At 35.4% G+C, this 16,416-nt stretch overlaps 1 protein-coding gene across 4 annotated transcripts in view; it reads right to left on the reverse strand.

Moving 5' to 3' along the window:
* The window catches only part of DACH1 (dachshund family transcription factor 1), a 351,434-nt gene that overhangs the window by 35,821 nt on the left and 299,197 nt on the right, over positions 1-16,416 (reverse strand). For all 4 annotated transcript variants that reach the window (XM_059466137.1, XM_059466139.1, XM_059466135.1 and 1 more), the window contains exons 7-10: positions 13,794-13,945; positions 5,227-5,374; positions 786-929; positions 249-317 (exon numbers count right to left, since the gene is read on the reverse strand). In XM_059466137.1, coding sequence (XP_059322120.1) covers positions 249-317; positions 786-929; positions 5,227-5,374; positions 13,794-13,945 — 513 coding nt within the window. The remainder of the gene's footprint in view (positions 1-248; positions 318-785; positions 930-5,226; positions 5,375-13,793; positions 13,946-16,416) is intronic.

Below are 16,416 nucleotides of genomic sequence, written 5' to 3' on the forward strand. Positions count from 1 at the left end.
CCAATACTGCTTCAAATTAATTATTCTTCTTTAATTGCTCTGTATAAACAAAAATGACCTATTAATTTAAAGAAAATCTATCAGCACAGAATGTATTCTCTCTTATAAACAAGCAAGATGAACTTGACCTTGTTTGAACTTGTTTTGATGTGGCCCAGATGGTAGGCTACATGCTTGAATAGCAGTCTAAAGCTGAGGAAAAACTCATATAGCAAGATCTAGATTTATAGCCTTTTGCAAATTCCTACCTTGTATTGTCCTTTCAGCATCTGTTCTGCCCCCGCTGCGGTCAGCTTCTATCTCTGGGGTCAGAGAGTCTAGAAAGATAGAAAGGTAAGACTGACACATATTTCATTTGATTCTTATAGCCCTTTTTACAACCTGTTACTCCAGAGCTGAATTACAATACAATCAACCTTTGTCAGTTTTTTTAATGTTGAACAATGACTGGAGGCCAGGACAATTTTTTGTTAGACTGGGAAGATTAATGAGCAATAGATTTTTCAAGCATAAAGGGGGAGAGAAAAAAAGGAAGAAAAAAATTGAGTTCTCAAGCTAATAATATAAAATTGTCCTAGTTTGAACATTCTCTCCAGTGAGTTTATTTGCACATACCATATAAAGTAACAAAGCAATGAAGATAGAGGTATCATTTGAATGAAGGAAAGGAAAGAGATTTTTCTTTTTTTTCCCTTTCCATCGTGTGATAAATTTTTTATAAACAAAGATTCTTTTGGCACTTAAATTGGAAGTTAATGGCACAGAGGTAAAAATTGGCTTCTTACCATTTAGGACCCTGAGACTATCTGTTGAAGCTGCCTGTTTCAGTGTTTGCTCTGCTTGCTCTCGTCGTTTAGTCTCAAATTCAAGTGCTTCCTGCAATTTCCTCTTTGCCTTCTTTTCCTTCTTTAGCCTTTTCTGAATTATTGCTGTGAAAGGAAAATAACATCAGTGCACTTCAGTTTGAATCTGAAACTTGGCTGCATGATGACCTATTAAGCGTCCTGAGAAACACTATAACTGAGATGTTCATATAAACCAATTAATTACACAATAACCAGTTAAATTACTTGAAATTTGTTGGAATCACCCTGGAATATTCTAAATGCTACTGTTCTGTATGACAGTATTAAAAACTGTATGTGTTATCAAGCAATTATTTTTTTTTTAATAAACAGCTGACAATCTGTGAATTTTCACATCAGAAAACCTTGAAAACTAGCAATGGAATGTACTTTGTGAATCATCTGATGTAGACAAACCCCTGTCTCTGGAGGTGAGGGGGTTTTCAGAATTAATTTCACCATTTCTGTTTCTCATAGCACAGTTAACAGACACACAGTGATGCAGTTCTTGCCTCCCTGCAGCTTCTTGTGCATAAGAGGAGGATCCATCTGCCTGGGTCCTGGGCAACCCCCACCCTGCTCTGGTCCTCATTTCTTGGGGAAAGGCCCTGAGTCTTCTAACTCCCCTCCAAGCTCTGCTTCCTGCAAGCCATCCGAGCTCCCCGTATTTATTTCTTTTCCACATTTCCATTGTGTCTTTCCTTTCTCTCTTTCTCACTTTCTGTTGGTGTCTGTCCCATCAGCCATCGAACCTTAAAGAACTCACAGCAAATCCTTTATGGTGCTGGATCCTCCAGTCAAGTAAATATTAATATGCTTTGTCAAATGTGAGGGAAAATGTTAGTAAAGAAATGAGTATTTTGAAATAAAATGTACAAAGTCCTTATGTAGAAAAAATGTTTTCCTTCAATTTTTTCAGCTTCAACTCTTTAGGAAAAGGATGGCAAGTCCAGTATGGGTCTTCATCACAGTTTTCTTTTATATGTTACCAAGTTACTTATAACCATAAAGGTAAGACTTGCAGGATCTCTAACTAAAGGAACATTTTGCAAGTTATGCTCCTGATGGAAAAGGGTAAAGTCAAGCAATTTTTTCGACTCCATTAAACCAATGTGGACCTCTGAAGCAATCATGTAAAGGATAGCATTTTCTCCCCCACCACACCCTAAATGTTCTTATAAAGCACATTCAGAGTTTTCATGGATGTGCATGTAAAAAGCTTTTTTGTCCTAAGATCTTCCTGCATAATCCTTTCCAGGACATTCTGTTATTTTGACACTAACTAAAAAATTATCCTAAAGAATTCTTTATATGCACCAGAAGAATTATCCTTACCAAACCCAGACACTAGGAACTGTTAGGTTTGCATGTCAAGATCTATCTAGCCCTATATCTAACTGCAAAGGAACCTCTGGTATATGCCTAGGAATGAAGGCTGGAAAACAAAAAAAAATTTCCACCAGTTCATACTCCCCAGGGACAGTAGACTGTGATATTGGTATCATTCACAAAATGCAAATGATGAAACTTTTAAAGGGAACTGTCATTGTTATTACTCTTTAATTCATATGCTAAGAAGAACCACCTTTTAGATGATCTTGTATATTTTGTGCTGCCATACAGAGCTGTTCAGGCACAAAATTAACATAAGCACATATCCTGTAGTCAGAATAACTACATAATTTACATCCAAGACTTTGGAATTTTGGTTCTTTCTCATTTTGTACAACACCAACTTACTTTACAGGCTAATTAGCTCATACTATCAAAGAACATCTAACATCTATACAAAGGCTAAACTAAATACATTTTGAATCATTGCATGGTTTTAATGTTTTCATTATAAGTACTTTGAAAGTGATTGCAATAAATGAGAAGGAAACATATGTTGCTTTCTGAATTAAAATGTCATCATGGCTGACACATTGTAGATGTGACTACAGCAGTCAGAGCCAGAATTAGCAAACCCTTACTGTGTAGCTGCTCACAGAAGAGATATTATCCTACTTTCACCAGTTGATGAGACACATCCTACAGCCTTAGGAATCACTAATTGGAAAATTTAAAAAGAAGGAAGGCAACAGTACAGTAAATAAGCAGCTCTGCAGAACATACAGTAGCAGCGTGAATCCAACTGTCCATAAAGAAAGGCAAAAATACTCATCTGCAGCCACTAAACACTGCAGATTTATAAACAGATTTATAAACACTAAACAGAATTATATTTCACTTGTATTAACATGATGAGCAAAAGATAGATAGATAGATAGATAGATAGATAGATAGATAGATAGATAGATAGATAGATGTTGCCTAATGCTGAAGATGCCCTTCACATGAAGGGTTTGACCTGTATGTGACACAGTGGCTTGTGTTCTATGCTGAAGCTTTTAAGTGTTTTTCAGTATTTTCATATGGTACCTCTTCACTTAGCAGGGAAGCTGGTACATTTCTCCCTTCTTGCTTATGCTTCCATTTAGACATGTGAAACTTTAAGATATGATACTTGCTATATGAAAAACTAATAGTAGGTAAAGGCTCCTATGCATTTTTCTGCCTTTAATTGAAAAATGAATTTGCACAATAATTACAACCTGGCCTTATTTTTTCTGTCTTATTTCGATCTTTTTATTTGAAAGAATAATCCATACTTTTCTTTCTTTTATACAGAAGTATCCACTAGCAGAGATAGTCATCCTCATTACATTTGGTTTGCTGCATACCACCATTAACTGTTCAAATCCATTCCTCTTTGGTCTGACTGTTTTCCCAGAGCAAGATTGTCATTAGAGAGATGCATATACAAAAGCAGGTAATGCATCATGCTGAAAATAATATTGCCAATTATTTCAGTAACCTGAACACAATAAGGGACTATCCCATGTTTTTTTCTTTGGCATACAACTTTGACTGAAATTCATTTTGCCTAATTTTATCTTTTCAAAACACATATGTCTAGTACAGCCTTGTCAACCATGTGACCTCTGGAGTTAAAGGGAAGAGAAAGACATCTTCACAATGCAATTGACTCCACCTACTTATCTGAGAACAGGCTATAAAAGCTTCTTTTTTTATTGTCCAGAAAGAGAACTCCTATTCATTACAATGAGATGCCTGATTTGTAGATGGCAAAACTAAAGATCAGATGGGTTCCCCCTCAAACCTTTTCTGTTTTGCATGTGACTGTACAACTCTAAAAAGGAACATATATTTGAGCAGTTGTGAGAAAGTTGTGAAGACTAACCAAATAATTTTATTCTTTTATCAAATTAATTTAGAAGTGTAAGTAATACAATTGCACTGAGCAGAATGAACCAGTTGTGGACAAAGGGATGACTCACTGCACAGGTATGAGAATTGTTAACAGCAATTGCCTTTCAAAATATGTTTTCATAAGTTAAAAAAAGGGTAATTAATGATGTGATAGTCCTCTCCTTTAATGGGTCAAGGCATGAAACAGGATTACATTGTGTACTTACTGCAAGCATGTTAGTTTAAGGCATAATGACATTGGCTGTGAATCCAATTGTTCTTGGGATTCTCTGTTTAGGTGGTTACCAGAAAATTAAACTGGACAAGAAGAGACTTCTAACTCTAGCCCTGCAAAAATTCACATCTGACTTGTCATGGTCTGAGTTAAACAGCAAGGGATTGCCAGAGGTTAACTGTCTTGCAAAGTAATCAGGCATTATTAAAGGGTGAGACATACAGAGACAGAGAGATGAATGCATAAAAAAAGATAGAAACATGCTTGTAATACAAATAGTTACTGCAAATCACTCCAAACTGTCTCACCTTCACCAACAATGTAATTATTTAAAAATCTCTAACACGTACAGGCTTTACAGTGGGCTGATGTTAATGCACAAATGCTACTAATGCTTCTGCTTCATCAAGAAAAACCTCCACTGTTACTTCTACAAACATGTCTTTTACCTACTGTGCATTATAAAGAGCTCATATATTATCATTATCTTTATATTTATTACATAGAGTTTGCCTAAATATGCACTATAAGAACAGAACAGAAAAACTTGTAGATTCCTAAATTTGATACAAATTGTATTAAGTAGCTATCCCTTTTCCTAACGATCACGACCTACAAAGGTCTGTTACAGCACATAGGGTATTTATAATTGCTTTTGTATTACTGATGTAACAACATTCAAGAAAAATGTTGAGAACAGGGACGATCCTTGCTCCAAATCTCATGAAGACCCTATACAAAATTAGGCAGGTCATAAAGCATCCTTCATTGCAGTCAGCTGAGACCTAACATGATTTAAGGGAGGTAAAATTTTGATAAAACACAGGTGTTTGATAAAAATTGTTTCCTAAGGAAATAAATAACGAGGTGTTTATGTCTGCTTAATCAAGGTACCTCTGTTCTTTTGCTCCACAGCCAACTGTTTTTCAAGTGTTTCCCTCAGTTCTCGCTCCCTGAAGAGTTCCATCTTCAGCTCTGTTTTCTCCAGTTGGACCTGTTTCTCTTGAGCTCTGGCATTGTCTATAGCAACCTTTAGTAGACCCTGTTCAGAGATAAAGTAAGATATTTGGAGAGTGTTAGAAGAGCCGACATAATAACTACTGTTATTTTTCCTTGATAGTGATGTGATATTTTAGAAATAAAAAAAACTTTCACAGGATCAAAGTTACCTATTATCAACAGCAATTTTTAACTGGAATTAACTTTTGAACAGGTGGACAAAAATTTGTAAAAAGATGGGAGTCAGCTTTTCTTAGAAAATGCAAACTCACCTCTGACTGTGCATATAACTCATGTGAAAAACATACAGGAATATGTTTACTCCTCTTTAAAAAATTGGTAATATCACAGTCACATCATACACAGAATCCAATCTCTAGTCCAACTCAAGCCAATGGAAATTAGCTAAAGGAGAAAGGCTCTTTTAAAGTCTTGCCTTCTTGCTCCTCATCCTTGTTAATTACTAATAATTTCAAATATTTACATATGTCATTAAGGTTCCACGGACTATAGGTATATTGGGATAGTAAGGAAAGGACAGTCACAAAGCAGGAAGACGTCTCTGTTTTAGCAAGTCAGTTCCTTGATTTGTAGGATTATTATCTCACAGCAGAAACACAAAACACAATAATCTCTAGATTTCTTGACCTGAGATGGCGGATACAAACTCCACCTTTCTTTCTGTTGTTAGTGTATCAGAAAATAAAAATTCAGATTATTGTAAGCTTCCTTTGAGAATTCTAACTTCAAAATTCCTTCTTCTTTTGCAAGGAAATCGGATGAGCCTGGCACAGCTAACAGCGTATTATTAATAATATTAACTAGATAGGGCACTGAGACAGGGCATCAAAATATAAGGAGAAATGTAATTGAAATAAATGAACATGCAAATATCCTTTTCCCTTTCCCAAAAGCCTGGCCATCAGGCTCTTGGGTCTACACCCGAATCTCTCCTACTGAAGCTATCATAATAAAGTAGATAATTAAGCATGGATATTCATACATGAACCTCCATGGATATGAAACTAACTCTCCTATATCCTAGGCAAGACTCCTGATAACTTAACCCTAGAGATAATTTGACCCAACAGAGATTTAATTACTGATATAAAGCAAAACAATGCCAACTAAAGAGACAGACTACTACTCCCCAATGGTTTTGCTAGGGAAACATTCAGCTAACAGATGAAAGCTTCACACACAAGACCTGGTTTGAGCACTACAAACATAAAACCATGATGCTCCTCTCCCAAACAAGCTTCCTCACTCCTCAGCTACATTTCCTAAATTGGATTCTGGGTTGCATGTTTTTTTGCATTTTTTTTAAATATCTCCCAAAGAAGAATGAAAAAAGAAGCAAGTATAATGATGTTTGAGAAATAGAAAAAATATTTTTGTGAGTGTTTTGTGAGTCTCCACATTTATCCCACTAGTCTTCCCAGTGTCAATGATTGGTGTGAAATTTGTCTCCTTCAAAGTCCTCTTTTAGTTCTGTTTTCAGAGCCTGTTATTTTCAGTACTGCTCATCCTTCTTCTTAAACCATTGCCTCAAATCTTGTCATGTTCAGAGCTTAATGCTCTGCAGGTCTGTTACACTTCAATCTATTGAAGTCCACAGAAGCTGGAAGAACTCAGCATCTTCTGACTGCAAGGCCCAGATGGTCAACAAAATGGTATACACTAAATAGAGCTGAACTGTGTTTGGAAATGTGGTAGTAGTGGTAACACAACAAATGTCCTCACAAATATACTTAATGTTTTAGCAGTTTTCTTTTGCTGTTGTAAAATAGCTAAATCACAAAGGTCTTTTGGGTTGAATGTTAAATCAATGTTGAATGTTGAATCATTATTAGAGAAATACAAAGAAATCTACCTTTAAAGCTCTAAGTACACATGTAAAGCAAAATACAGTTTGAAATACTTGGGAAGTGTTTACAATCTATTTTTCAGAAGTTAATATTAATTTGAATTCTGTTCCTTTTGCATGGCCATGTTCTCCTATGTTTGGTACATTTGAATTAGTAAGAAACTGAAGTAGGAGCTGTTCATCATTACCTGCTACTGGCTTATGCTTAAACTCCAGAGGATTTTAATCTCCTCCTATCCTTCTCTTACTGGAACATGTGATTCATCCAAACCATAAATAAATCAGATCAAGAGAAATTACATGAAAAGTATTTGTTGATGAAAAGTGCATTGTCTAGTAAGTTTAAAGCTGCAAACACTGTCTTCCCAAATTCTTAAAATCCATCTTGTTTAACAATAAAATCAAGCCACTAAAGCAACTGCCATCTTTACTCAAATCAACTACATTCATGTACATGTTTCTTCTTCATCAGGAACAAACAATTAGTAACAAATGAAAGAGATCATTACATGAAGTGCCCTTTTAGATCACCCCAATTAAAACTTTAGTTTAGCTGTATTTTAATTCTAAGATACCAAATTCTAATTTTCTGCTCTGATTGCTCTTGTTGACTTATCTTTGAAAGATGTACTCTCGGTGCAAAGCCTAGAGATTATTTAGCAAGATGCCAATGTTGGCATCACTTAATGTGTTGATTGGTTGTATTATCAGTAGCAGTTTAAAATAAATTACTATTAAACTCTTATTGTCCTTGGCTGAGAAAACACAATATTTTGGTGTTCTTTAAATATGAAGCAATCATTATGAATAAACATGGAGAATAACACTTGAGTGTAACACTGATGTGTGTAATTTTATATTAAGAATTGCTGCAAAGTATGAAGCTGCTAAAAGAATATTACATTTTCCATTGAGTTTCTGCACCACACTTTTTCCCCCAGCCTTTCCTTTTTTTTATACTTGCTAACATAGCTAATGGTAATACATTACCTATTGCTGCTGATTATGTCTGAAAAATATTAGCTTTTTGGAGCCAAGATTCACTAGGGACTACTTATAAGCTACACAAAATTAAGTTTCATTTTTAGAAGTTAAATCAGTGCACATCAGTAGGCATCCAACGTGAAAAAAAATCTGCACTAGAGCCAAACTGATGCATATAAAAAGTGCTGTTGCTGCCAATGACAGCACTAATGCAAAAATACTGAAAACATTCAATATCTCCCTTTATTCAGTGCAGAAGGGGCTGAGGAAAACTAAAAAAGTACATCTGAAAAATCATCAGTGCCCCCTGGAACAGGAGTAGCAATTTCAGAGTTGCAGGAAATTCTATTAATTCTCCCAGTGGATCAGCTGTAGAAGATTATACAAAATGCAGTATGTCCAACTTGTATCTGCTATGGCTAATCCTCTAACCTGATATTAAATCAATATGCTGCCAATGACAATGGGAAATGCAGTGCAACACAGGACATTAACAAAAAGAAAATATTTCTCTTTAGGGAAGGTCAGGTGTTATGGAGGCTGGATAATGATAATTGCAGTGAACATATTCAGGTTCCAGATTTGTCTTTAATACAGTATGGCTCTAACTGGAGCCTGGCTTTAAGCATGGCAGGCCATTCTCTCAGTGTCTCTCAACTTTTATTTCAATGTAATGTCAAAAATGGACATTTTATTCCCTGGAGATTTATAGATCATTCTGATTTGTTTATTTTACTGTATTTGTTTCATCATTTTCACTGACAAATCCTTTAGAACTGTCCCAAACACAATGCTGATATATGAGTTTCTTCCCATTCTCTGATCAGAGAAGACCATCATATAAAGGCAGCCTCATGCTCCTACAGAAACTAAACATACATCAAACCTCAACTCAGTCTTAAAACTAGTAATACTCATCACTATTTTTAAATTATGCAAATAATGTGTTGCTTACTTTGAAAAGGGTGGAGGGGAAGGTGTAAAGAAGCTCCTTCTCTTTCTAGCTGCATCTGTAAGTGTGTGCTCCACCTAACAGAATTTACTTGGCTACACATTTGTATGTGACATTAAAATGACCTTGCTAATTAGTTTGACATTCTGTCTAGAAGATCATATCCTGTTTCCAACAATTGACCACACTGAGTGAAAAAGGGAAGCTAGAAGATCAGGGCATGCACATTAGGAAGTTTTCCTATTCAAAACTCCAGGCTTCCAGAGGGTTGCAGTTCAGGGGCTTCTTTCTGCAGTATTAGCTGGTCATGGTGAAAACACTTTCAAATAACAGTGCTTCTCTTTTAGTAAGGAAAATATATATAATTTGTATGCTGTCATCATTAAAAGCATCTAGTGAAAGGCTCTAGAATAAAAAACCATATATTTATACATACAATTCTAGTTAACTTCACATGTTAATTTTTGAGTATCTGCTATTTATAACTGACTTGTGACTAAGTACTGTGAACAAGACAACGCAGTTAAAAAAATCTCTGGAGATGACTCCTGAAAGACAACTTTTTTAATATCTCAGATTGCATACTTTATCACAGATAAAGGCATATTACACAAGTATAAATTATGTTTTCCATTAATACATTCTGTGAAAAAAAAAACAATTCCCCTGAATTTTAACAAAATATAGATAAAATAACATGAAGTAAAACTGCGATTTTTTTACTTTATCCACTGTTTGCAGTGTTTTTCCCTTAGTATTTAGTGATAGACAGTAACATTGCAGGAGACTCACAGCATTAAAGCTAGTAGTTTTCTTTGTTTACAGAGGGGAATTTAGTTTGCAACCATGCACTGCTTTTATTAATATCAATGCGAAACTTGTAAATTTTTTTAGGTAAATCTTTAAAAACATTTAGCAATAAAAATGTGTCAATACAATACAGTCTTGACAGAAAAATAAGCTATCATGGTGCAACTATATCATCCCTTTGATATAATGGAAATTCAGCTCAGGGAGAGCAGAGATTCAGACTCTAAAAGCTTGAAAGAACATTACTATTACCCAAGAATATTGTAGCATCACGAAAGGCCGTGGCTGTAACATACTTTGGCATAATCAGGCCATGACTCAAAAAGGTAAACTTATGTGAGGGGTATGGAGACATCTTTAGCCTTCTCACTAGCATATACACAGCCTTTTGCTGTGACTCACTTTCCCCCACCCTTCATCCTCCCTGCAACTGTGCTTAGATTTCCAGCATTTAATCCAGAAGAAATTTACAAATACTTCTGGTGAAAAAACAGACATATAACTTGATTTAAATTCCCTGGGGAAATTTATTTTCTCTTCCTTTCAGATGTGCAGATATAAATCCAAATTAGAAAATATATTCCCAATCCTATTCCTTTTTTAATGTGTGTATTTGTTTAATTATATATTTTTAGAGTTTATTATTTGTATTTCAGCAGTCCCCAGAAAGGATAACACTGGTTATTCATGTATTGTATATTGCTATTATCTCCCCTGTAAATTTAAAAATTAAGCATTGTATTTTGCTTAAAGAAATATTTATGGAGAAGTAAAAATAACTCCATATATATGGTATACAGAAAGACATAATGGTGACAGAAACAAATAGGCTAGTTTAATATTTGCCTAAAATTATGAAGTCATGATCAGGGCTATCCATTTTATTTTAGTAAGGATGGAAGAAAGAGACTCACTTTTGCTCAGAGGTCACATCTGAAAAATTACTCAGATTACTAAAACAGAATTACAGTTAGGAAACAAGTTCAGCTGAGCTCATCAGCCTCTGCAGGACTTCAAGCACATTTGTTTTCAAATAACAAAATGTTTAGAAATTTTGTTTGCATACCCAAAAAGCACTGCTCCAATGTCAAGATTTAGGATCCTTTTTACCCTGTCAAAGGTGAAAATTAGAGCTCCTAGTGCCCATATGACATCCTAATCCTGTTTTAAATCTGCATTATTCTGATCCTCCAGATCCTGCATCACAGAAGGGGATCATGGCAGAGACAGGCACTGTCAAGTCCATGCACATTGGTGCAGCCAGAAGCTCCTTGACTGGATATTCATTTCTGGATGATCACATCCCTAAAATGTAGGCTATCTCCAGTGCAATATGTGGTTGCTGGGGGTGCTCCCCAGAGCCATGACCCAACAAAAAAAGTAGACTTGCATTTCACAAGCAGACATATACCCTTTCAGTGAAAGGACACATGCCTATTTTCAGCATGAATGACCCTGATGAAAACAGAGCAGAGTTTACCAAATCCCCTCCTGAAGCCATTGGCAATCTGTTTGAGGAAGTTAGACCTGCTCCACTGCTGCAACAAGAGAACAGTGAGGGATCCCACTGCTCCACCTCCCCATGGAAACCACATCTCCACTGACAGGGATGCAAAACACATCAGGTCCAAAGGACAGTAAGGAGCCATTGACTCAGTGAAAAGAGTCCTTTTAATTCAGGTAATAAATGCATCATGGGTTTCAGGTATGGTTTATGCATTTCCTTGCAAAGTCACAAACTACTGTGCAATCAGGGACCATGGTACAGAATTGCCTCTTTTCACAGATGCCATCAACAAATTTGAACTTGTAATCAAATACCTAAAGCTCTGTTCTGGAAGTGCCAGCATCACAGTATCTAACTCATTTGTGAGCATGGGGTAACCCCCTCTCATTGCAACAGCAATGAATACCAATATGGAAACTATTTTAAATGGCATTGATTAAAAAAAGCCACTATTATCCATATGATATTATAATATACTCTACTGCTGTTAAAGTCAACTTTTACTACATAGATGGGAAAATCAACTAATTTTATTTACTTTTTTAATTTATGAAGTGGATTTCTAATGTTGTCCTGATAAAAAACCTGAAGCAGGGAAGAGGGAAAGAAATGCCTTTCATATACTGTTACAAAAGGATTTTTAGAAATCTGTCAAAAACATGTATTGTGATGTGGGGACATACTGAAAAAATCCAAAAGGACTTATGTCCCACCACTTTCCACTAATAGATGATTTGTCATGATATGGAATCTCAAGGTACTGAGCAGGACATTCAAAATGCTACAAGAGAAGGCATAAAAACATTTCTGGTTTGTTTATGATGTTGTCTTTTCATTCCAGGTAAGATTAGAGTATTAAAAAAGAAAAAAAAAAAAGTAATGACTGAATTTCACATTCACATTTTCTGTAAAACAAAACTGAATGCATTCTTGGCAAATTAATCCTGGTCATTTATCTTGAAGTAGTGCAGCACCCTCATATTCAATCACGAGATTAGCTAACCTGTTGATGCTGAATGCTTTGCTCATTAGGTTGCTGTCTAGAGACATTGAGTGCAAACATTTGTCAAAATAATTACTAAGAACTTTTCTGTACATGTATGCACAGCTAAAAATTTACTAACTGTGTGTATTTCTGCTTTAAGAAAAAAATACAATCTTTACAGATTGCAGCAGATATGGTACAAGATTGCTGCTAGCAAGTTATCTTGGTTCATGGTTTAAATATTTAAGATGCTAAGTCTCAGAATTGCAAAAAGTAATCATAAATATGCGTTTTCAGACCAGGCAGAGATGGTAATATTTACTTCTTAAATAGCAGTATTTTTTCATTATTAGACCTCAAAGCACAACTAATTAATGGCTCATATACTTTTCATAAAATGATTCTGAAGTGCCATAAACTTTGATGAGACTGCTTCAGACAGTTAAGTGAGCAGGATTTGGCCCTGCTCCGTCATATCCTTTGCTGGATAGAATACAATTGATTTTATGTGTTTGCAGGCATGAGCAGAAAATATATGGCGACAAATTGGAAGTTGGTAGCTGCCCAGACAAGGCTTCTCTGGAATATGCAATATGGCTGTATTATTTCTGGCACTATCATTTTGCTTCTGCATGCCATATACAACCATATTGTTGCAAAATTGCATATGGGGAACACAAGATAACAGAATTTGTTGACAAAAAAAATTCCTTAATTCTAATACGAAACACTAACAATTTGGCTTCAAGCTATACATAGTGTATACTATAAATAATATTTGAACACGGCTTTACTGTACACACAGCAGACTTTGTGACTACCAAATACGAAATCTGTATAAAATTTGGTAATACCCTTTGAAGTCTATTCTTTGAAGACAGTACTTTAAGTGAAATGAGCTTATTTATAATGCTTTTGTAAATGCTTTTATGGGAGACACATTTCAAATAGCTTTAAATATCATTTCCACCATGCCACTCTAGCAATTTGAAATAACTATTTATTAAAGAACTCTTTCTCTATTTAGTAAATGAGATAAAGTTAAACAGTGAGATACATTTCATTAGCCTGTAATAAAAAGAGCATTGAAGACAAATGTTGTTAAACACACCAATGTAATTCACATTGAATTTTCTGCTGCGGTTTAATATACAATCTGTATTTTCATGTACTGTATCTGACAGCCTCTAAATTCATTTGTTTGCTGTGGTTCCTTTAAAACATAAATTACAGGAAAGTTTCAGTAAATTAGTTGATCCAAATAATCTTATGAACTGATTAAACTAGAATGGTTTTATTAGTTTAGACAAAACTGGCTCCTCTCCATCCCTTTAAGCCGATCTACAAAAAGGCCTACCTGGATGTTAGTCAGAAGGGTCTCTATGGAGGACAATCCATCAGGGAATAGAAAAGGAGATGGAAAACCCGGAGGTAGTGGTTGCCCATGCCCAGTTAGAGAAAGTTTGTCAAGGCTGTCTCTTGCGGTTGGTGTGGAGAGCGGGGTCTCATCTGTATGTGATTGAAACAAAAATATAGAACAAGTTACGCTTGTCTGTTTTTATTAGACCTCAGTAATGGCTTCCCTAGTGGTTTCCAGAACATTTATTGCAAATTGGTTCCTGCTATCAGGAGAAAATGCTTTCTGCTGAATTTTCTTTAATGAAAAAGCTGTGGAGATACAACAAGATAACATTAATGAGTAACTTTATAAGCCTTTTAAATGCAGTCTCTAATGAGACTGAGTTTACAGTGCCATAGAATCTTTTTAAAACAAATATTATCTCACATATACTTGTGATAATATATTCAGGCTGACTTTATGGGCACCTTCCCAATTATCTCATTTTAGTTTGTGCTCTATTTGGATTGACAATAGAATATTTTCTAGCATGACATATATTTTGTATATGAGAAGTATTTGAATACGAGGCTTCCCATACAATTAACCCTTCCCGCTCTTAATGGTTTCACTTACAGCTCAGATGATTTTGCAACACCAAGAAAAGCTCCTCAATACATTTTTCATCAAGAAAATACACCTGATTGCCACAATTAAAACATGCCCTAAAAAGTACATGAAATTAATAGCACAGTAACAATCACTGGCCTATTTTTTTTTTTTAAGCATGGACATCTTCTAACAATTACTGCTGAACTCCTTAGCGGGATCTTTGTAAAAATCAGATCTGATTGCTTCTGACACCACAATGGGAAAAACTTGCACAGCTTGAAGACTTCTAAGATTAAAATTTCACAGATAATCTGTGAACAGATTAAGAAGTGGAAAAAAAATACACCCAACCCCCCCAGTTAATAGAAACTTCAATAACCTCATTTGTGTTTTTTTTTCAAAATTTTTTTTTTTTTTTTTTTTTTTTTTTTTTTTTTTTTTACTTTCTGGAATATTTTTAGGCTACTGCTGATATGATATAGAAATTTAGGCCAATTTCTTTGCACCAGATGTTAATCTGAATTCTTCAAAAGGAAAACTATCTATACATATATATATATAGATACATGTACCTATACATACTCTTCTTACCAAGGGCTCAGTCATTAACTGACATATATTGATGTATCTCAGTACAATGCCAGGACATCAGAATGTACCCCAGGTTTCATGCAGATTCTGCACAGCTGTATGACTACAAAGGAGTTTATCAGACTCACTTCCTTCCATTTTGGCTTTGACCATTGTAAGTTATATACCTTTTGGGGTAGTCAGATGTCTCTTTATTTATTTATTCAATTATAGTTTCAATAATGGATGTACTTCTCTATTTACTTTATCAGGTACATTAAAATTGTATCTAAAAGTTGATCCTAGTTGCCCAAAAGAGCTCTCTCTTGGACCGAATGCAGTATTGTCTTAAATGGACATAGTCTAGGACCATGAAAATTGAAATCTGCAGTAACAAAAGGTTAGAGTGTTGATGACCACAGGATGAGACATTCATAGCCCAAAGTCCCAGTTCATTCCAACAGTCCCCATCACCATTCCTACAGATGGAAGCAACCTCTATTAACCACATTCAGGTGCAGATTTCTTGTCCCATCTCCTCACCAGTTCTGTCATGCTGGCCAGTATTTACAGTGCTAAAGGAAGAGCTTTTCCTACCATGTCCTTCCACAGAACTACCCAAACAGGCATTTGGACATCTGCTGCTGGGCTGGTACCACTCAGGTCTTTTATAGCCAGTGGAAAGAAGCAGATGCCACTTCAAGGTCCATCTGAACTCTCATAGGCATCAACTGCAGGAAGAAGCAAATCTTCCTCTAGAAGATTTCTGCCTGTTGACTGTAAGAGAAACCTAAGATGACTGCTCAGATGGAAAGATCTGCTCTTGGGAAGATCCTATACTGGGCTGTTTTTCCTACTTCCCTGTGTCTCAGGCTGAGGACAGACTACACAAGGAATAAGAGCGTTCCTTATGCCCTGTTTGTCACAATTCATGCCACAATTACTGCTTTCTCATAAAGTCATCATTCTAAAGTTTTCCAATTTGAAGTTACTGAAAGGAATTAATGTTGACTAAGGAAAGCTTCAGACCTTTCAGAGTCATAAAGGAGTTTTTCAGCTATATTTAAATTTTCCAGTCATGTTACAGAGTGCTGGGGAAAAAACTGGCTCTAGATCTCTGAACCATTTCCTGAGATTCAAAGCAGGCTCTGAAAAAAATACTATGTGGATGTATCCTCTGTACTCATGCTACCCCCAAAGCAGCATGAACAGCTCTGTAGTAATTTTGTAGTAACATACTAAAATTTGGCCCTAAATATGAGTATTTTCTTTCCAATTTTAAAATATTATAGATATATTCACCACATCATTAGAAAAAATAAATTATATATTCCTGGTATTGAAAACTAGCTCAGCTCAACTTCTCCACTCCTATTCTAGTGTGAAGAATCATTAGCAAATGGTTTATTCCAAACTGCTGCCAAAATTTTTATGCTTTCATTAATCAAAAGTAATAAGC

Source organism: Ammospiza nelsoni, chromosome 2, assembly GCF_027579445.1.
Source record: "Ammospiza nelsoni isolate bAmmNel1 chromosome 2, bAmmNel1.pri, whole genome shotgun sequence".
NCBI lineage: Eukaryota > Metazoa > Chordata > Aves > Passeriformes > Passerellidae > Ammospiza > Ammospiza nelsoni.